This window comes from Astatotilapia calliptera, chromosome 4 (genome assembly GCF_964374335.1).
Source record: "Astatotilapia calliptera chromosome 4, fAstCal68.1, whole genome shotgun sequence".
Classification (NCBI taxonomy): domain Eukaryota; kingdom Metazoa; phylum Chordata; class Actinopteri; order Cichliformes; family Cichlidae; genus Astatotilapia; species Astatotilapia calliptera.
The window spans coordinates 16,544,161-16,566,061 of record NC_137425.1 but is presented as its reverse complement, the minus strand read 5'-3'; the positions used below and the strand labels follow the sequence as shown (position 1 = coordinate 16,566,061).

At 41.7% G+C, this 21,901-nt stretch overlaps 1 protein-coding gene across 9 annotated transcripts in view; it reads right to left on the bottom strand.

The window, feature by feature from the left end:
• The window catches only part of cep112 (centrosomal protein 112), a 130,338-nt gene that overhangs the window by 63,558 nt on the left and 44,879 nt on the right, over positions 1 to 21,901 (bottom strand). For 7 of the 9 annotated variants that reach the window (XM_026165044.2, XM_026165048.2, XM_026165045.2 and 4 more), the window contains 7 exons: positions 16,712 to 16,866; positions 16,294 to 16,423; positions 16,090 to 16,182; positions 15,901 to 15,960; positions 14,718 to 14,797; positions 3,947 to 4,082; positions 1,426 to 1,533 (listed from right to left, as the gene is read on the bottom strand). In XM_026165044.2, coding sequence (XP_026020829.1) covers positions 1,426 to 1,533; positions 3,947 to 4,082; positions 14,718 to 14,797; positions 15,901 to 15,960; positions 16,090 to 16,182; positions 16,294 to 16,423; positions 16,712 to 16,866 — 762 coding nt within the window. The remainder of the gene's footprint in view (positions 1 to 1,425; positions 1,534 to 3,946; positions 4,083 to 14,717; positions 14,798 to 15,900; positions 15,961 to 16,089; positions 16,183 to 16,293; positions 16,424 to 16,711; positions 16,867 to 21,901) is intronic. The other 2 variants (XM_080300898.1, XM_080300902.1) reach the window with 1 other exon arrangement.

Below are 21,901 nucleotides of genomic sequence, written 5' to 3'. Positions count from 1 at the left end.
CTCATGAATAATAACATGCCTAGGTGTAAAAACACCCCCCCTCCAAACTCTTTGTAGCAAATCTCAGCTCTCATATCAAAATCATAACAGAGACAGGTCCATTGTTTTCATGTATGTTTTATCTTTAAGACAAAAGCCTTTCTGATGTGCCGCTAACCCTATGTGGCTGTCTTCAACTGTCAACTGCACCCCCACTCAGCGTGGCAGTGGCTGATAATCGTCACTTCAATATTTCCTGCAAACCTTTGATCGTTTACCCGTTAGTTATGACTTCTCAGAACAATACGCTGTAGCTGGCATTCAAAACACTGATAAATCTTTGCATTTACTGGATGGTTACATGGGGATGACAGTGTCTTTTAGATGCAAATGCAATCTGTTTAATGGTTTAACCAGCAGTGTCTATTTATATGACGATTTATCGTTGCAGCAGCCAGTGAAGCGCTTTATGTCCCGGCCCTTTCTTCAGTTTCCGGGGATGTTTTGAAAAATATTTCAACACACTGTAGTCTTTATATTTAAGTGGTTTTAAAATATGCTATTTTTTAACATTTTATTTTATAAATGCCATTCTAATTACAAACCCAACTGTTCAGCCATGGAGCAAATCGATAATGAAGCACAGTTTCTCCATTCCTTAGATATAAGACTGGCCTCATATCCCCCCCATTTACAGCGATCTACAGCAAATTACACGCAACGTAAACTCCATCTGGCCTGGAAATGAGTGTAAGCATGCTTATTAACACAAAGGTTGAGTGCTATTTGGTGCCTGGAAAGCAATCATGTTGTGGATATAGATGAGGAAAAAAGAGATGTCACAGCCGTTAGTAATATCCACGCCCAAAACAAGCGTGGTGTCACATGGTCATAAAGTCTCGTATGGAGTAATTTAGATAGTTTATTTTTTATTTGGTATATAAATACTGTTTACATTTGTTACAGTAACAGAAATAAAAGTGACGCTCTCTGCCTCCTACAGTAAGATCAGCCGCCAACACTAATATCGGCTCCTGCGGTTTAATTGAATCTGCTGCGTCTCTATCAGCGAGCCAGATTTCAAATGGGTTGTGAAAATGGTTTCTCGACTCTTAATTGAAGAAGAGTGAGTGAGATGGGGTGATAAGCGAGCTACACATCTTCTATGCAGATTGCGTTACTTTTCAATTGGCCACGTTTAAGATATTTATTGAGCCGGAATCTAAGCTTAATCTAAAACATGCCCCTTATCATGAGAAATTAATCAGACGGAACAGATGGGGAGGAATAACAAGACTGCTCCAAATGGATGTCAGTCGCCCGTTAGCTGTCTCCAATAGACCGAGTGCTCGCTGATAATAGAGTGAAGATAACACGATGATGGCGATGACGGAGATGAGCACAGAAGTCAAGAACAATTGCACAGTGAGTTAGAAACTCGCAGACCTGCTGCTCGAACTTCTGTCTGAGGTCGTCGAGTTGCTGCGAGAACTCTTTGGCCTGCTTCTCCCTGAGGGACCTGGAGCGCTTCAGGTCCTCCTCTACCTTCTCCATCTAAAGGCATCAGAAGAATCCAGCACATAAGTTCATTAATTAGTACACAAGCATAAGGCTGGTCATATAATATATGTATATTTAGAAATATCTCTGCAGAATCGCAAGTACAGTAAATCTCATACACCAAACTACCAGAATAACACCTGGGATCTGCAGGAAAGTGAGGCTCCGGGAATATTTGTCTTTTAATTGGAGATTAATGAAGTGCCACTGAGAAAGAACACAACGAATTCCTGTGATGATGCTGGAATGACGCAGCATGCTGATATATAAATCTACTCAAACTGAAATCTAAATAATTTGCACTGTTACGCAAGCAGTTCACATAAAAATTTATAAGCCTTTGTCTTTGTGTTTTCGTGGAAAAAGGGATTCCGCAGTATTTACCCTATACTCTACTTCCCCACACTCTACCTTTTTCCGATTTTCCTGTTCAGGTGACGGTAATCAGCAACAATTGGAAATGCAATTTACTCAAACGCCTCTGTATTTGGGCTACGCTGTGTGTAACGCTCAGGAAATGCAAAATGTGTTTTGATTAATCCATTTAAAATGCCGAAGCCTCCTTTGAACTATGCGCGCAACAGAGATTTGATTCTGCGTGGTGCTTCTTCTTCTTCTTCTTTTTTTTTTTTTTAAATCAAAATAGGGCAGACTCTTTCCTTTAAAGTGAGCTCTAAAAGTGAGATGCTGATTTTAAAACGAGAGACAGACAGAGAGAGGAAGGGGGTGATACAGATAATCCATTAGATATAACTCTATCTGCAGACAGAGAAAGAGAGAGAAGATGACGAGAGGATGGATGGGTGATGGAAGGAAGGAAGGAGGGGGGGGGGGGGGGGGGGGGGGAGTAAAAACTTCTTTTGAAGTTCTTTCTGCAACATTAAAGCCTTAGCCGGAGAACGTGATGCAGCGATGAACAAGTGGGGTGGGGAGGAAAAGAAGAGGAAAGAGGGGGGGTGAGGATGACAGAGATGCAGGAGAGACTGCTCCCCTCTCCCATGGCTTTGATGTGGGCTGAGGATAAAGTCAGATTGGAGATCAGGATGCCAAGGGGGGGCTCAACGGGAAAAGAAAGAATGAGCAACAGGATGGAAGGATGAGAACATCAGAAAAGAGTAGCAGGATGAAGTGGCGCACCGATATAGACATTTTCCAAGGCATCGCTCGCCACACATGTGGCCTTGAATTCAAGTAGCAAGAACAAGAAAGAAAGAAGGCAAACAAAAGTTCTGTCTTCCTGTGCAAATATTTAAAAATATTCAGTGTTGTGGCACCGATCCAAAAGAGTCTACTCGCAATAACGCAAAAACTTCAAGAAAGTCCCAGCTTCGACAACACCTGAATATGCTTTATTACTTGAATGGGATCTTCTTCCTTTTTTCTGCTCAGATGCATCAGATGCAAGCAGCACACTTTCTTTCTTCTTCTTCTTCTTCGCTTTTTGAAATACAAGAGGGTATTTTAAATTCAGGCTTGGGAAATAACGTTTAGTTTGTTTGCCCACGAATATCCAAAACTCCCACTCAGACATAATAATGATTAGCCATTTAAAATACATAAATAAAAATAACCAGCAACTAAAACTTAATAATCTCTCCAGCATTGGGCCCTTTAAAACATTTAGGACCACACTCGGTGCAGCCTGGTCAATACTGCACACACGCAGTAAATGCTTGACAAAAGCGCCTATAGCTAAACTGACTAGTAAAACAGCATCAGAAGTTTTCGAGCCGAGTGCGTATCGATCGGAAGTCTCTCCCAATAAGCAGCAGCCCACGCAGCGAGGCAGCGCTGATCGCGAGGCAGGCCCGACGTACTAATTAGTCTGCTTGCTTAATGCGGCGACCTGCTCTCCTCTGGAACCTGACCAGCCTACGTCACGCCCACTGACAAGAAGAGAGTTCACTGTGCGATAGCGGTGAAGTGAATACACCTGCTTAATGAGCGGGATTACAAATAATTACATTCATCTGGAATGACTGGATGGCTCAAAAAAGGGCCTGAGGGTGATAATGTTCTTGGCTCTTGCATATAGATTTTTCAGTGTAAGAGCAAAGGTGCTGGAAAAATGATGCCTTGCAGAATATGTTCTCTGTGGTTAGGCTGAAAAAATATAAAGAGCATGTGTGTGTGTGCCCATTGTTCTGGTTATTGCCAAGCAGGCAGCTCACTCCGCTTGCGGTACAGCAAACCTGACACAGGGTTACAGTTAAAGTGTGTGTGCATGTGTAAACACTAATCTGTTCTGGCACACAACAGGAAACACAAACATTGCACAAGAGGAATGTGCAGTCCTCGCATGAATATGGATGCATTCGTGTAACAGAAAACAGGTGTGCGTGGATGCCAGCCCGTGTTCGCTCGCATGCATTGTGATTACGGCGCGCGCTGATGTGCGTTATCGGACCTGCAGTTTCATGTCAGCGTAGGCCTTCTCAGAGCTGAGCTCCACCTGTTTCTTGAACTGCTCCAGCGCCATATCTGCCTGCTGGATGTGCTGTCTTTGGCTCTCCCTGGCTCTGTCCAGCTGGCTCTCCTTCTCCCTTCAAACCAAACACACACAAATGAACACACACTACATAGCCATAGAAACACAATTGCAGACAAGAAATCCAGAAATAGTTAAGAAAGAAAATAAACTTTTATTTTTGTAGAACTTCTCAAAACAGTAGTTTCATAGTAAAAGACAGAGAACGAAGATAGACCTTAGAAGCAGAAAATCATCACTGTTCTTTTTGCATACACACTATCAGGTTTGGTTGACCCTTTAAAACCTGAACTGTGAAATAATTGCCATATTATTTTGCAAAATTCTAATTGTTTGAAAATAGAGTATTTATGGAACCTGAGGACAAATTAACAAACGATTAAATAATGACATATTAATTTGCATATATGAGTTTTAATTTGCTACAGCTGACAATTTTTGCAATTTAATGATTATAAATGTATTGTGAAGTTTATTTAGGTTCACTGATAATATAGAAGTTTTAAAAACTCAGCAACACTCATGTATCAAACACGATAGACTGAGCTTTAATGTGGTGCTTTCTCTCGACATCAAAGAGTGAAATATTCAACAAACAACAAGTTTCTTTCCCATGTTGAACGATGTGTGAAGACTTTCCATGATCCTTCATTATCGTTCACCCTGTTTTAAATTAAAATAAGTCACTTTGTGCATGCGGTATAGCCTCGCTCATCGGAATGCGTGGCTGTATCTCCCAGGCAGGCGTGCCGATGCTACTGCCGGTAAATGTCAGGTCACAGTCTTCCAAGAGGAGAGGGACTGACAGGCACACTGAGAGGGATGGCCTCATACTGAGAACTGTCAGAGCCCAGCCAACAGGCCCAGCCGCAACATCATATACAATGTAGCTGTCAAGCTTAACGCACAGAAGGTAGGTGGGGAAGGGAGTGTGTCTGGGCGGAGGGATACAGAGTAGAAAAAAATGACAGCGCTAGAAGCCAGGGAAGTGTGTGAAGGTGTTATTTTTGTAAACAGCTTTTAAATTTCTGTCCATCCATCCACTACACCTGCTTATGCGGGAGGGTAGAGCTGGGCAGGAGACACGTGACACCACGAACAGGCTGTCAGTCAATCACGAAACTGACACCAGACAAAGTTGCTGCTGACATTCGAACCTGGAGATGCAAATGAACCGAAATATTTTTGGAGCCAGGCTAAACTTCTTGCTCTAAATTTGCACCTCTTTGCATATTTTTTGGTTTATTAACCGATTTAAAAAAAAAAAAACTGAAATAAAGGCAGACATAAGAAAATACACAGCTATATGAAAAATATTAAAAACTAAAAAATTACTAAAGAATTAAAAATAAATATACAACAGACTAGTTGACACACGTTTGCTATTATTATATGATTCTATACTCAATATTGTGATGACAAAACTCTGTTGTCACCAATGACTTCGACTCAGACTTGACTGTGAAAAATAATGCGCAAAAGCACGCACATCTGTTCTGCCACCTCCAAGTGTTTGTCACATGATACCCACAGTAGATTTCGAAGTGTTGGAATTTGGCAGATTCACTCATCTCTTGCATGACACTTCTTGATGAAACCATGTTGACAAAATCCAACCAAAAAACCCCCCACAAACCTGGAAAATATTATCCCCTTACACTCGTATAACGTTCGTATTTTAATGACGCCACACGTGCTCCTCACATGTGTGGCGTGCACGAATATAGTCTGAATAAACAACTTAAGAATTGCGCACCCAGGTTTAAAAACACCAAAAAACAGATCATAATAATTTAACGACAGCATCTGTTATCCATGTACAGTGCATAAATGGGACTTTGCTAAAAACAGAATTGCGTGAATTGATTTAATTTTCACAAAAAGTAACACTAAATGTGCAACTACAACAACGGGTACATGGACTGCAGCTACTATTTCAACCCTTCAAGATGCTTCATCTGATTCAAGCACAAAGAGCACGATATCAGGGGGGACAGTACGACTGACTGTGCACTTTTTCCTCTTTACAGTGTGCCTTATGCAGTGCTTTGAGTATAAGTGAATGTGTGGCTGTGTTTTTCTGCTCCCTTGTAAATTGCTACTCTAAGAGGGTATGGATAATTATTCCCTCTGGACAGACAAGCAGCAGCGAGAATGAAATTCTGGCCAGTGGGACTTTAAACCAATTAGAAGTACAACTATTACTAAATTACAACAGGCACACATCGGGTGGTGGTGGTAGGGGGAGGCACTATGCTCCGTGCATTTATCTGTACTTCACAAAGCAGGAAGGCTGTCAAAAGCAGCATGATTATGAGCATCCATGCACAACTTAAAAAATAAATTAAATGAAAAATTGGAAGTACATCTAAAGAAAGGCATATAGTGGTTTGCAGCTTTGTAAAGTGGTTAATCTCTTCCTGTAATCAAAGAAACAACTTTAGGTGTTTATAAAGACAGAACTGAAACTGAGGCGATAAAACCCCCCCAGCAAAAACAGAGGAGGCAATAAAATAAAAAAAATTAAAAAAACAAAACAGCAGAGAACAAAAGCAGAGGATTGAGAAAGGAATGTGCAAGCTTTCTCTCCTCTTTATAGAGTTCTGTCTCTTTGTAATTTTGGTTTCTCTCATGTTGGACATCAAACGACAAAGTGTTTTTTTTTTTTTTTGCCTCTTTCCCAATTTTGTGTACTCTGTAATTATTAATCAGTCTCGTTGCACGACTGCCTTCCGGACTCAGACAGACACAAAGGATATGTGGGGAGACTGAGATGGAAAAAAGAGAAAAAAAAGAGGAAAAGAGAGAGGAAGATGGAAAAATGGATGTCACAGAAATAGCAAGTTTTTTTTAAAACTTCCAAGAGGAGAGCGTAGAGAGAGAGAGAGGGAGAAAAGAATTGGGTGTGTGTCTCGCTTGAGAGACAACTGAGCCTGCGCGTGCGTGCGTGCTCACGTGCGTGTACAGAGGCCTTTGTTCATGAGCCACAATCCCAAACTCTCTGTGTGACTGACAACTCTACTCAAGGAGTGCACTATGAGTAAGTTGGAGCTGGCTGCTGGGCCTATACCTCAGAGAATACACAGGAAGAAAAAAAAGTGACTGTAGCTAACTTCAAGTATGTGACAGATTGAAACATATTATGCTCTTAAGCTGAGGAGAGCAGGTGAACGCTTGGCCTCTTCGGGGAATCTCGGGAGCATAACTGTGTGTGTGTGTGTGTGTGTGTGCACGTGTGAACGTGTGTGGTCACTACAGCGGTAGACAGCGTGTCACCATCAATAACAGAGCAACGAGGGTGAGATGAGAGGACAGCGAAAAAGGAGTCAAGGAGGCCTGGCAGAGAGAAATGGAGAGGGAAAGGGAAGGAGAGGGGTGCCAGCGCCAGGGCGGCCTGTTGGCTTTAAATGGATCTCTGGTCAGAAAAGTGGAAGGAGAGGAGGCTCAAATTAAAGATGTGCCTTCGCTAAAGAGGAAGTCCTCTTATCCCTCAATCCTTAAACAGCTGTTTAAAGGGGAGGAAGAGAGGGCGGCAAAGAGAGAAGAGTGTTTGTGTACTAGAGAGGGTGAAGGAGCTTCCGCCATCCAGCCGCCTGGCAGACAGGAGGGGTGCGGGGATGCCGGCATATTCCGGACTCCTCTGACCACACGGTGCCACGTGCCGCCTGTGTGAGTGCGCGAGCACATGGCGGATACACAATGAAGTTACTGTATATAGGCTCACGCATGCAGTTGACACAAAAGCACCCGCTGACGTCTGTGCACAAAGACGAAACTCTTAATTGCTTATGCAAATATTCTTTTCATGTAAGCAAGAGCATTTAAGAATTGTATGGGCTGTGATGTGGGTGGAGCAGCACATGGAAAAGACTGACAAACAGACCAGAATGCACGCTTGCATGTGGATGCCGCTGGTCTCTAGCATAAAAAGCCAGAGAGTCAGTGTGAGTGTGTGTTTGTGTGTGTGTGTGTGTGTGTGTGTGTGTGAGAGAGAGAGCCAAGTGCATGTGAGTGCCTCCACATCTGCGTCTGTGAGCTCATCCAAACGGAATGATAACGAATCCACAGACACATCAAAGGGGCTCGGAGAAAAAAAGCGAGAGCACATAAAAAGAGAGAAAATGCAAAACTGAAATATTCAGCGCCCTCTGAAGAAAAAATAAAACAGGCTTGGTTTTCATCTGCATCCCCAGAGAAAGAGAAAGGGAGAGAGAGTGGGAAAAAAAAAGAAGAAGACAGAAACAGACACAGAATAAGAGACAGACCACAAATAAGTGAACACAAAAGAGAGATAGCACAAGGGCAAGAAAATATTAAAGGCAGAAAGGGTAGAAAAGAGGGAATAGAAAACAGAGCATCGTCGAGCTGGATGGCTTTAAAGCCAACCTACAGTTCTGGCCTTGTTTATGAGCAGCATTTCACTTTAATAAATTAAACAAAAAAACAGCCACAAACGTAAAGAGCACAGCCCTCCGCCTACAGTGGCATCTACACATGTAGTCGTCCGCGTGCCTGCAGGGAACAGCTGCCTCGGTAGCATCTTTAAAGACATGACTATTGACCTTTATTTTTTTAATTTAAGCCCCAACCTTCTAGCAGTTTGCCAAACCCCAAAGATTTTGTGGCAAAACGATGAATCAAAGATGCAACAACTAAGTTGAATAATCAAAAGAACAACAAGCGGTTGCTCAAAGGCAACCGCTTTCCAGTTTTTCTCAGTCAAGCTGAATATGAATTTGTGGAGCAAAAATAAGACACATCAATTGGCCAGTGGAGATGCTACATTTTGAATATATTTCAGTATTTTCTGATATATCTTAGACCAGATCAGTCACAGAAATACGCGACAATGCAATAACTAAGTAGCTGATTTCCACATCTCGGAGAAGTTGCAAAGGGAATCGCTTTGGAGTGCTTTGCTCGAGAACTAGAAGGATATGACATCTGACATGATGACATTTCAAACTTTGCTGTGAAGTTTATGCTCTCGCATAATCCCCGGAGAAGAAGAAGAAGAAGAAAAACGACTTTACCTCACACTAGTTAGTGAGTCGTACCTCAAAAACACCTAAACACCAATAAGGAGAGAGAATAATGAATCTGGTGCAACACACACTGGCAGTAGCAGTATGTAGGTGGATAAACATGGTGGGTGGGACGGAGCAAAAAGACAAAGAACAATATATGTTTGTCATTGTTCAAACCAGCTCTGGAGCTCGCTCAGTTCCAAGGCGTTAAAGAAAAAGTTGTTCCCTCCAAACAACTTGTCGCTTTAGTGTAGCGCAGACACGCCGAGGGAAGGCTGTTATTTGTGCTCTCTATACATCCGATTCAAACTACAGCAACAAAAAACCAAATGGAGCAATTTTTTAATAAAAGTTTGAGATAAATCTAGGAAAATGTTGTTCTAAGTTGGTTTTCCTGTCTCTGCTGTTGCCTTAAAATGCTATTTGGCTTTACAAATTATGCAGACTACAATGGAAACATGCTAAATCCCTAAAGTCCCTAAAGTGAGACTACTGTATTTACATATCCCAAACATAATGCAGTGGAAGATGAAGTTGAGTGAAACAATGAAAGCCCTGAAGACAATCCGTGCAGTCTGAACCATCAGCTCTAAGCGAGCCTGCTGGTCTAAATTCAGACTCTCAGCGCAGATTTGGAAGAAAACCAGCTTCGCGTAGAAATGCCAAGCTTGGTTTCGAGTGACGACCGTGAAAGCAGAGAAAACCAATTAAAAATCATTAAAGCAGGATATTAAAATGTAAGACCATTAAGTGATGGGGTGATTAAATATGACAAATAACAGCTGAATAACAAATAACCAGAATTACTGCTCATTTTTATTCATTATCTACTTTACTAATTCAGTATTCAGAAATAGGAGGAAATACTGGTTAGACTGACTCAGTTATATCCTTGCAGTGCTATCTGATCATTACAAGCTTGAATAATAAACATACAAATAAGTATTCATTTAAAAAAAATCTATCAAAATCTATTTAAAGGACAGAATATTCATTTTGTCAAATCTGTGGTATTGAACTGATTCTTAACCCATTCCCAACTCCCCCTTTCAAAGTAGTTATCATGGGAGTCAATATTGAGCCCCACTGAAGCTTCTCAATATTCAGGATCCATACCTCCACCTGCTCCTCCTGCACCTGAACATTAACCGTGCTGCTGGATGGCCCCTGCTTGGCTACCTCTGGTCCCTCTCAGGACCCCATCCCTATTTCCCTCCATCCCTCCTGTCATGGGAGAGGAATGCTGAGAAAGATAAGACCACTTCAAAGACACACCCAGTTGTAGAAAAAGTGTGCGCACACACACACTAGCATGAAAGAAGGCATTGGATGAATCCTTTATCTTTAAGAGTAGAAGGACATGCATGAGGGACCCTATCTCATGCATGCATATGGGTATGCACAAGGTGAACAATGACACGCAGCCAGAAGGAAACACACGTTGCCAAGAGCTGATTAGAGAATAAACAGTGAAAAAAGGCGACGTTTCCCCCCCCCCCGAAAAAGAAGAAAAAAAAATCAACATTAGCAGGGAAGCGACAAACTTTAAACTAGAGATGGATTGTTAAATAAATCAAAGACTGAAACATCATATTAATGATGCCGCGTGTGAAACTGGATAGCCGCTCACAGTCAAGTGCTACTTCAGCCACTCCAAAGTGTAAATAATCAGAGAGACAAAACCAAAGTTTGCACCACGCCTTAGTAAAGATGTGGTTTTGTTTAACGCAGCTGGGATACAAGTTCTAGGAAGGGCGGCATGAAAAATAAAACGATGCCTGCGTCTCAGAGAGAAAAGAAACGCCATAATCTACAACCTTTTTCTTTTTCTCTACTCTAAAAATTTGAGTGGTTTTCTATTTTCCCCAAATTGTGATTTGGAGGTCGTTGTTGCAAAGCAGGCAAGCTGTTCCCCAGATGAGCTCCCTCCTCTCTTTACTACCCCATCCACAACCACCACTATCTGTGGTGTATCTCTCCATCTCCATGCTAATGCCCTGTAATGATCTGAGGCACGTTGGGATGAAAAAAAAGGAGAGAAACTTGTTCCCAGCGCAGCTTTGTAGTGCTTTCTGTTGTTGTTGCCATAGTAACACAGACCAGGAACTCAAACTGACACAGCAATGCTTATTTGCATGACAGGACAAGAAGATCATATTCTTCTTAGACTTTGAATGGGTATCACTTACTTATGCTACATATGAATAATCAGATCCATTAAAAATGCACAACCAGCAGTCGCATCAACTTATTAAGAAAAAAATATAAATTTGTGGATTTTTTAAATATTTTTTTTTATATAGGCAAAGACTGTTAATAATAAATCTATGTTCACATAGTCTGCATGGATCATTGTGCATGCATTATACAGATGCATGTATCGCAGAGTATCTGAAGGAGGAGGTTTCTTGAGCAGTTCTATTTGTTTAATTTTATCATTCATCCTCCAATCTTCACACACACACACACACACACACACACACACACACACACACACACACACACACACACACACACACACACACACACACACACCTGCGTGCGGTCTTGCTTTGACTTTGAAGTTCTGCTGGATCGCCTTTAAAGGCCGTCAGTGTTGCCACGGCAGCAGGCAGGTAGCAGACATCAGGCTGCTCAGTGTGTTCGAGAAAGTGTGTGCGTGTGTATGCAGCCTGAGTATTTAATTAGCTAAGAGCCCAACGGGCCACTTGCTGTTTTCAGTGTTTAAACGAGGGAATGACTGGCTCGTTACTGATACTAACAACAAGGATAATTTATGCACAAACGGATCCGTCTGCTGTGTTTAAGGACGTTCTCTGTAGCTGGGCTGACAATGACAAGCAACAATAAGAAAACACAACCATCAGTGTCCCCTTATGATATTTACACCGATATTTACTAAATGCTAGAAAAATGTGTTTTTTTGTTGCATCATGGTGACTGAAAGAAAGGAAGAGGAGTAACAACCATACAATCTTTTCCTCAAACAGCCACAGTGTTATTGTTAGTGTTTGTCTAAGACCACTTTGACCATAGAAGAAGAACCCTGGAAGACCTTTGGGTTTCTATTATGCTACAACAAACAGCTAAAACCCACTCGGGGTGAGTGATGGCACTGTGACGAGCTTGGGCCATGTATAGCTGGAACTGGAGCTACAGTTGCTGAATAGGCCGAGCCGGCGCTCTGTTTAATTGTGCAGAACATGATCTAGTCTTGCCACAGAAACTATAATCTGCTTGTGGCCAAGTAATATGGCCCTGTATGGGATTAATTACCCAGTGGAATGTACTGACTGGCTCGCTGGTTGGTTTGCTGATTGTCTGCAGTCTGCTGAAGTCGAGCATTTCAACATATGCAGCTCTGGATAGAAGAGAGTGTTGAAGCTAAAGGAGTTAGTGTTGGATGTGGCATTTAGAGTAGATTACATGTTATTTTTTATCCATTCCTTTAATAATATTTTCCTCTATAGTAGGCATTCTGAAACATTGTAGCTACAAGTTTAATTAACAACACTATTTAGGTGTGGCTACATTCCATTTAGGTAAAGCTGTTTCATTGCCCTGCATTTGTGCACTACAATAACTTCTTGAACCACGCAATGTATGTGAGCAATCATTATTGGAAACAGTTAAATCTGCACTTTCAACGCTCAACACAACTGCCTCGAAGCAGGAGCTGCAGCAGTATATCATGCTGAAAACATAGTGAATGTGTTTGCAAAGCGTTGTGTATTTAACAATCAGACAGGCCCAAAGAAACACTGACATTCTTCCCCTTCAGACATCCTTCGCCACCATTCGATTGCGTGTCCTTAAAAGTTGTCACAGCAGTTGTCTGAATGTGTTGCAGACACATTAATGAAATGCACATGCTTAAGACTCCATATGTCTTTGAGCTTCTTTGTGCAGCTCACTGAAAACTTGATTGTTGTGGACCACGGGGCTCCACAATCTTTGTATATGTGCCTTAGACCAAACATACCAACAACATAGCATTATTAATGTTATTAATACTTCTCATCTTATCCTTCATTGAATCCTCATCCTTGCTGGATGTCGTCACTTAGTCAAAATGTTTGACACTTTTCCACAGATGCTGGAGAATATGGCTCATCTTGGACATCTTTTTAATACTGATCGCCTTTCATACTTCATACATACTTCTTTTTTTCTTTTTTTTTTAAACTTGAGCCACAGTGAGTTTTACTTTTTACTTTTCTTTCTTAACCACTTTTAATCCAGAGGAAGCACTTAATCCAATGCCTATTTTGTGTCTGCACTAATTTTTTGAACATTTCTAAAGAGATATTAGTGACCGAGGACCAGTCTGGATGGCAGAAAGGGTTGAGGGCGCACATACGCATAGGTCTTCCTTCTGGCGACAAAGATGGAGAGAACTAAACAATCCAAAAGTGTATTTACCCTTCACTAGAGTGACACTGACAATGTTCATTAATCGTATGAGTATGTCTGAGTGAAGCAATCATGTATATAAATGACAGAATATGGTTACTTTAACAGATTTCACAATTGAGCAATGATGGGTATCTCACTGACTTAAAAAGAGCATATTTATTGTTAAATACTGTGTTACAGGCCACCCTCACTTACTCCTGTGGGAAATATATGGCTTTTTAGTTTATTCAAAACAGCTGTATGCTGCATCTGGAAACAGGACTGATGAGAATCATGAGACTGAATTGAAACAAATTGCTGAATGATGGTAGTAAGCTGAGTGGAGGCTGAGGAAAAGTGAATTAAACAAGAACTGTTGGTGGATTCACCGCACGTCATTACTTTGCCATTTTATCAATTGTTGATATCAAATATTGATCAGTGTAGCGTTCATGTTTTTTAATTTTCTTGACTCAATGTGCATCACCCCATAACACTCTTTAATATTAACCAATACCCAGGCTGTTTCTCGTCCATTAAATATCAGCCGTATGATTGTGTCAAAGTCGACAGTTTTGTTTATCAGCTTTCATTACTATAGAGACTACTCGGTTTATACAATAGGATTAGATTTGCCAGTTTTCATCAAGTCATCGCAAACACCAGTCACATGTGAAGCTCTGAGACTTTCAAGGCTCTCAACTCAGTACTAGTTTCAGTTATGAGAAGAGATCAAAGAGAGCGCGCAAGGGTTGACTTGTTAAAGCCAAACTCCGCCTTAAAACAGAATTCATACACGCTGTTTTTATGATCAAAGACTCAAAGTCAGTAGACATAAACAACTCCTTTTAATAAAGTCTGAAGCCACAAAATCGAGGCCCAAATCTGTGATATTAATGACTCTTAAAAAAAAAAAAAAATCATGCTTGCTAACATTAGACATGTTGGAAACTTTGCTGCCGGTTTCAGTACAGATAGTGATAATGCACCGTGACTCTCCATGTACCTGCCACAACGGCAATGTGACAACGTCAGAATATGACTGGGTTGGTTCTGTATTGTGTTTGTGCCTGAAAATCTGCCTGATCGTCCTTTTACTCCTCATTCTGTTGGATTTTGGAAAGACATCTGATGCTGAAATGCTGATGAAGTATCTTAAACAGACTAAATAATTATCAATGGAGTCTAAAGCATAGACCCAGGATGTAATTACCCATGAAACGTCTTTAATTCAACACAACTCTCTGTTTAGCCTTTTCCCATCATACCTGAGTGCTTCTTCCAGTTTGGCTATCTTCCTTTTAGCCTCTGCCTTTTCCTTCTCTGCCTCAGTTTGAAGTGCCAAAACCTTAGACAGATAGAGAGGGAGAGAGAGAGGAAGAGGGAGCGAGGATGAGAGTATAGGAGGAACAGAGAGAGAGGTGCGAGTGAGTGCAAAAGCAGACACCATCAAACATCACTCAAGGAAACTCTTCTGCCTGTGACCTTGTGCATCTGGTCTCATCTCTTCTATCACCCCATCAAAAGTAGCTGAGCCCATCCCGCCTGCCTTAGAGGGCCTCTCAATCTGAATCTATGGCAGCCATATGGGACCTTCTCATGTCCAGATACCATACCACAGTCTCCTTCTTGTGTATCCTTTAGCACTCCTCGGGAGCGGAGCGAGGAATCTTTCCAGAGTAAACAAAAAGGAAAATGAACAACGGACTTGTCTGTCTTTCATTCCCCCGTCACCTCGTGAAGCAAACAAAGAAGAGGAAAAAAGAAAGAAATACACACACACACACACCAAAAGCAATCCACTGAGGGAAGCTTAATTTAAATCCTCCTTGACCCCAAATAAAGAACACACATGCCTGCTAAGTTTTTGCAGGTGTATCACTCACAGGCAGCCAGATGTGTATGCCAGCCTGCCACCAAGATGTGGCACTTTGAAGATGACCCAGCTGCAGTGTGGAGCTTAAACCTGATCTTTACCTATGAAGTCTGGCCTGGCCTAGTCTGGTCCAGCTCAGATCATTAACAATAGCCTTTGTACTTTATGCTTTATGGCTGCTCTATGGCTTTAAAAGGGGTCTCTCAAAGGAGAGGGGGTAATCAAGCACAGGCCTGGGTACAGAGACAGTGCATACTTCAGACAGACACCCCCCCCCCCCCGCCCCCCAAAAAAAGTTCATTTCAATTTGCTTCTAACTTGTTTCTTATTTTTACAACTTAATAATTCTTGTTCTAAATTACCAACTTACCATCCTGCCTTCCTTTGTGCCAGCCTAACATCTACCTGTTAACTGAGGCTTTTAGGATTTTACAAGAGCAGAGAACCATGAGGAACATGCGGCTCCAAGCTTTGATCTCCACTAATCACTTTGTTCAGGGGTGGTTTTGATATAATGACAGGAGGTTACTGAGCTTGGCAGATGGATTTTTCCTTATGGAACAGGAACACACTACCTTTTTCTCACAGCTGATCAGCAGTTCATCTTTTTCCTGCTGAAATTTCATCTCTTGATCCTGAAAGGAAGCAGAGTCGAATCAATAGGTCAGAGAGAGCTGCTAATGACAAGCACTTTTAAAGCTCGTAGTGTTGCAGTGACGAAAGAGAGGTTTAAAATGAGCGTCGCCACCCGAATCATATCATACCCTGACTTGTTGGTGTCTTCGATGTTCACTGTCCTCGAGCTGCTGTTTGATCTGAGCCACAGTTTTCTCTAAATCTGCCATCACCTCAGAGGCCTGCAATAGAGAGTGGAGAGATTTGCTAAAAGTTGTGTGTTATTAATCAGTCAGCAGCAAAATTTAGCAGGCCGAGGGAGATACGTGTGAGTGTGTTGTGGTAATGTGAACCTTAGCAGCGGAGAGAGCATGCTCATGGTGCAAGTGGCTCAAGTCGGTCTCGTACTTGACTTGGAGCTTCTGCGTGGCCTGCTCATGCTGCTCGCTCAGCTCCTCCTTCTCCTTCTGCAGGATCATAATCCTGTGAAAAGCTAACAGCTTGACTCAGACTTCACGAAAGAGTTTCACACATACAGATCCGTTTCTATTCATACACCATTTTTACTGTCCATCCGCTGCACACTAGCAATAGATTACATAAAGCTTTCTTAAGATGTGAAGAAGACATTTAAATTAAAAAGCACATGGCAGTAAAACCTAGTCATGAAAAGCTGGTTAGTGTTGAAAAGCTTTCAATATTAGCACTAGCTACTCTTCTCCTCTTTATCTTTCAATCCACCCCTATACCACACGCCAAACAGGTTCATACCGTCTGTTGGCCTCCTGGAGTTCAGTGCTGATAGATGCAATGTGGATCTCCAGCTCAGCTTTCTCCTGTGTCACTTTCTGACGCAGCGTGTTGCCCTTCTCCCCTTCTGCTGACTGCTGTTTCACCCGGAGCTCGAGCTCTCTCATCGTTTGCTCCTGGACACACAAGTTGTTACGAAATCAAACAGCTTGAACCGCCAAGGGCGTCAGCACGGGAAAATGAGCATAAGTCAGAGGATTGCATGCTCCACAGAAATCAGGTCACTGATATGAACATATCGAAGCTAACATGTGGCTAACGGTGCAGCTGAATGATCCTCTCACTTCACTCATTGACAATAAATGATAATTACTCCAAAAATGTGTAATACTATTACATGCTAATAAAATTTGTAGCTGAAAATCCTTCCCTGCTCCACATGGCAAACTTTTAGAAGACCCCTTTGTAAGAGAAAAGACGAGATAAACTTTACTGTCATGTAAGCATACGAAGACTCAAGTTAAAAACAAACAAAAAAAACAACTCAGATGCACATGTTTCTAGTCAGCTGTTGTTCCCCTGTTACATTCTGGCTACTGTTTAAACTTATTACCCAAATTGAGACATAAGAATAAACTCATAGTGATACCAGCTGAAAATGTAAAAGTTAATGAATGCTTCCATAATAGCAAACTGCACAGGCCGCATTTTCTTTCTACAATTCCAGTAACAGACAATAATCAGTTGTTAGATGGGTCAGTGTGTGAAAATTGCCTGATATTACTGGCAATTTCAAAGTCTAGCCACATCTCTTAAATTACTGACATTTAACGCTGGTGGCAGTAAAGTGCTGGTACATCAACATAGGGCATCATAAAAAGCCTATAACTTCATCGATTTAAATATCTGAACATGGTGATCCTGCATCAGATCAAATGACTCCAGCATACACAATGACAGCGTTGAGGTATTTCAGTCTCTTTTCCACTGTCAAAAACTTGATCAAGATTCAGACTTTCAGAAGACAATGATCAAAGTCCAGCGTAAACAGACAGCTTCTTCCTACACTGTTTTGATTAAAAAGAACTTCCCTTCCCTGCCTACTGTCCATCAACATGCACATATGTGTCTTCGTGTGTGTGTATGTACACATGACAGCGTGGAATGCAGTGTAGGCGGGCCGATAAAGGCGATGACGGGGCGCTGATTAAAGACGGAGCGTGCTAGTTGATCTAGATGATGACAGAAGATTGCGATGACTGAAGGTGGAGTGACGGGAAAGGCGGGGAATGGTGCGTTTGAAAAGAGTATGCGAGCTGCGCCCGGCAAGGCTGCTGAGAGAGACCTTTGTCTTTGTGTTAGCAGTGTAGGCCGTTAAGAAAAGGAACAAGGAGTCTGTGTTGTGCTGGGACGCATGCTGACACTTAGCTTTCTGGCAGGAGATGAGAAGACACGTCTCCATACTGAAGCCTGACTCGGCACACCTGGACCCTCAGTGGGGCCAAAATATGTCCCCTAATTAGGTGTTTTAGAAGGAGAATGACTTTGTGTGAAGTGCAGACTAAACTAGATTATGAGCTACGCTCCTCTTCGAAGATTTTGAAATGATTAAGCCTTTGAAGAGGGGGGGGAAAACAAAACAAAATATGTAAGCTGTGACAAAAAAAGTCATAAAAAGTGATGGACGACCTTTCACAATATTTGTATCTGAACTACAGCCAGCAACTGGAAGGCAGCCTGTATCATCACTCGTCTCCTGAGGCCACGCATATTGTGCTTCAAATTCTAATAATAGAATTTGGTTAGACTTACAAAAGTCCTCATAAAAACATCACTATTATACATATATAGAATAAGCAAACACTATTAAAGGAAGAGGATAGAGTAAGGGGGAAATAGTAAGCTTGAGGAATAAGTGTCCAGCAAATGTTTTTTTAAAAGGTTTAGTGCCATCTTCAGAAACCAGTTATTCTGTATTTGTCTAAAACAGTGTTACTAATTATATCCTATATATAGGAAAAGCCCATTCAATCAGTGGAATATCAGCAGTGGAGACAATGTGGCACTGCTACAAATGCATCTCTATCTTTACTTGGTTTGGACGTGCACGGACTACTGTTAAAAGCTTGGCTGGTGCAGATAGCAGCTTGTCTTTATTTTCAAACACCTACTCAGTCACTTCTACCTGTTCTGCCCTGCGCAGAGATAAGAGCCAAAAACAACATCCGAAGTATCTTTTTGTGATACTTCTGTTGGAGAGAAACTCCACAAGGCAGCGGTGGGCAGATGAACAGTCTTTATTTCATTTGTTATTAAGCTGCATCCAGTCTGCTGTATTTGAAGGGAATGAATCATCGACTTGAGGTTGTCCTGGATTGCTTGTGTTGCGTGTGATGTGAGCAAACTTTTCATATTGTGTCCTGGATATAAACTTAGGATCTACATCTCTTCGGCACAGTGGTGCAGTGGTTTCCAAACACATTAATGTTAGGTTAACTGGTGCCAGGCAGTCAGCCTAGGGCCCATAAAAGGATCTCTGGCTCTCAGGCCAATTTCATGAAGCCTGCTTCTGATTGTTTGGTGTGGCAGTGTTCACCCTGTTCGTCTTTGTACAAAGGTAGCAGATACCGGTCCTCCTGATAGATTAAGGAACTTCTATGACCCTGTCCAGCTACCCTAGAGTAACTGTCTTTCTCCTGGAATTGCCTCCATGCCGGGGAGACATAGAACTTCCTGGCAATGGCACATGTGTGCCGTAACAAGCACAGGCCTAGGTACAGAAGATTGAAAGATGTTGGACTACCACTGTAACCTCCGTATGGTCCAAGCATTGTCTACCTCTAGTATTGGTGGCTGGTGCTCAGGAGGTAGAGCAGGTCATCTACTAACTGGAAGGTTGGTGGTTCGATCTCTGGCTGCTACAGTCTGCATGCCAAAGTATCCGAGATATGCTCTTGGGGTTCACCAAGAGCGTTCACTGGCATCGTGGACTCAATTTGGACCATTGTCTTTGATTGTTCGATAGAAAGCACAGGTAGGAAAAGCATAGGAAAAAGTGCTTGTATAAATGTGTGACTGATGCATGTTGTATAAAGTGCTGTGAGCACTACAGTTGAGTAGAAAAGTGCTATATAAGAATCAGTCCATTTACCAGCAGTGACACCCACAACAGCCAAATGCACAACTAGTGCATGGTGATCCTGCATCAGATCAAAAAGTGTTACTCTGATTTCTTCGAGCAGTGTATTTAGTAGAGGAGTAGCACTGACCACAAACAACTACAATGTGATTTGCTGCACAAAAGCACATGTTCAGCATTACTGGAGCTCACTTCTATTTAATGAGGAGTGTGGACTGAAAGGAAGATTCATCTGGATATTGAAAGACTCAAGAAAGTCAACATGGGGCAAAATGAGGCAACTCCAGCTCTAAAGGATCAAGCACAGAGACAGCAATCGCTGACAAAAAGGTGCTGTACCAACTCACCTGAGATAAAGACTACCTTCAACACATATCCTCAGCGTGTGTTTGTGAATAGCCCAACACTACAGGAGGACAGCAGCTGTTACAGTGACAAGGGGCCTTTCCCCCCAATTTCTTGGACCTTGTCTGGCCTTAATTTTTTTTTTTTTTTTTAAATGGGGGGGGTGGGGGGTGGTGTAAATCAACCATGAACCATTCAGTATTTGCAGCCTCTTAAATGTGGCCCTGTTGACAGACTAAGGCCAGAGGCAGCGTGTGTGTATGGCAACACATGAACACTGATACTGATAGAAACTGTATTTATGAAACACGTGCATTCAACTGGCCTCTGGTGTTGATGGTCCCAGCTAATGAAATGTGCATAGTCCCACTTAAACCAAAGTCCTTTCATAAGACTTCAAAGAAAGTGCAGCTTTGGGAGGTGTGTACGCATGTGTGCACGCACATCTTCAAGCACAATCATGGCAATGGGTAAGATTTAATACATACTTGGATCAAAGACCTTTTTAAAGATGACAGGCACAAGATATGAGAGTCATTCTTGGCCAGAGGTTAGAGAATGTCTCCTTTCATTTCAGCCACTGAGTGTTGTGGGTCCCTTTTTTCCCCCCTGATTAGCCATGCGACAGATGTATACATTTAGAACTAACTGAGGAAAGACTTTTTAGCAGAAGTAAATCTAGTCGCAGAGAATCCTGTTTGTTCCAGTGAAAGGTGGTGCTGAGCATAGAAAATAATCTGCCTACACTAAGCGTTTGAACACTTGCATCCCCTGCTGCTCTTTAGGATGAATCTCTGAAAGCTGCTCACACTATCTTAAGTATAAGTCGTGATCACAGACAGATGGAACAAACATGTGCATACAAAAATAAATAATAAAAAAAGTAAGGGAAAACACGACAAGTCAGGTAGTTAAAGTCGATTTACACAAACACTCACTGTGTAACTGATGGACACAAAAATGTGAGTAAGTTAACCCAGAATAAAATACTAAATATGTTGTGTTTTATATGCTCATCATGTGAGTTTTACACTACTGTGCAAGTCTTGAGCCACTCCTCCTTTCTTCGCATTTTGCTTCCAAGAAGCCTGCTTGCATGCCCAAACCCATGGCCACACTCTAAAGTCGGTAACTTTTGTGTATTTTCATTTCTTCATTTGAACACAATAACACACTTTAGTTTCCAATAAGTTTATTGATTGGTTTGGAAAGTTTTTATATTTGATTAGATATTTGAGTTTAGGGTTCAGTGGTTTTGATGTTCTTCTTTGGTATTTAGTTTATTAACAAACTAGCCTGTACTGCATGGTTTTTGTGGTTTATGATTGTGTTTTGTTTAGTTACCCCTCGTGTGTCATAGTGATGTGATCAGCCATCATATATACCCTTGTGTGTCATTTCCTGTTTAGGTCAGTTATGTTTGTTTGGGCAGTTGTTTGGTTTGTTAAGTTTGCAGTTCTTTGCCTGAGTTAAGTTTTGTTTCTTTGACCTCTTTTATGAGCTCAACATTTATTACTTTTGTAAATATAATTTTTAGGGTTAAATAAATGGAAACCCTATTTTTCTAATAATTCCTAGGACTCCTCCTACCCAACTCAGCCCATCACACTGGCCTTTTAAAGTATTTCTTTGGCATCTGATGCTTATTTTCAGTGCAGTCGCCATTCCTGACCCATTTTTGGAGGAATGTTTTTTTTCTGGTTCTTAAAGTCACTTAACACTGACCT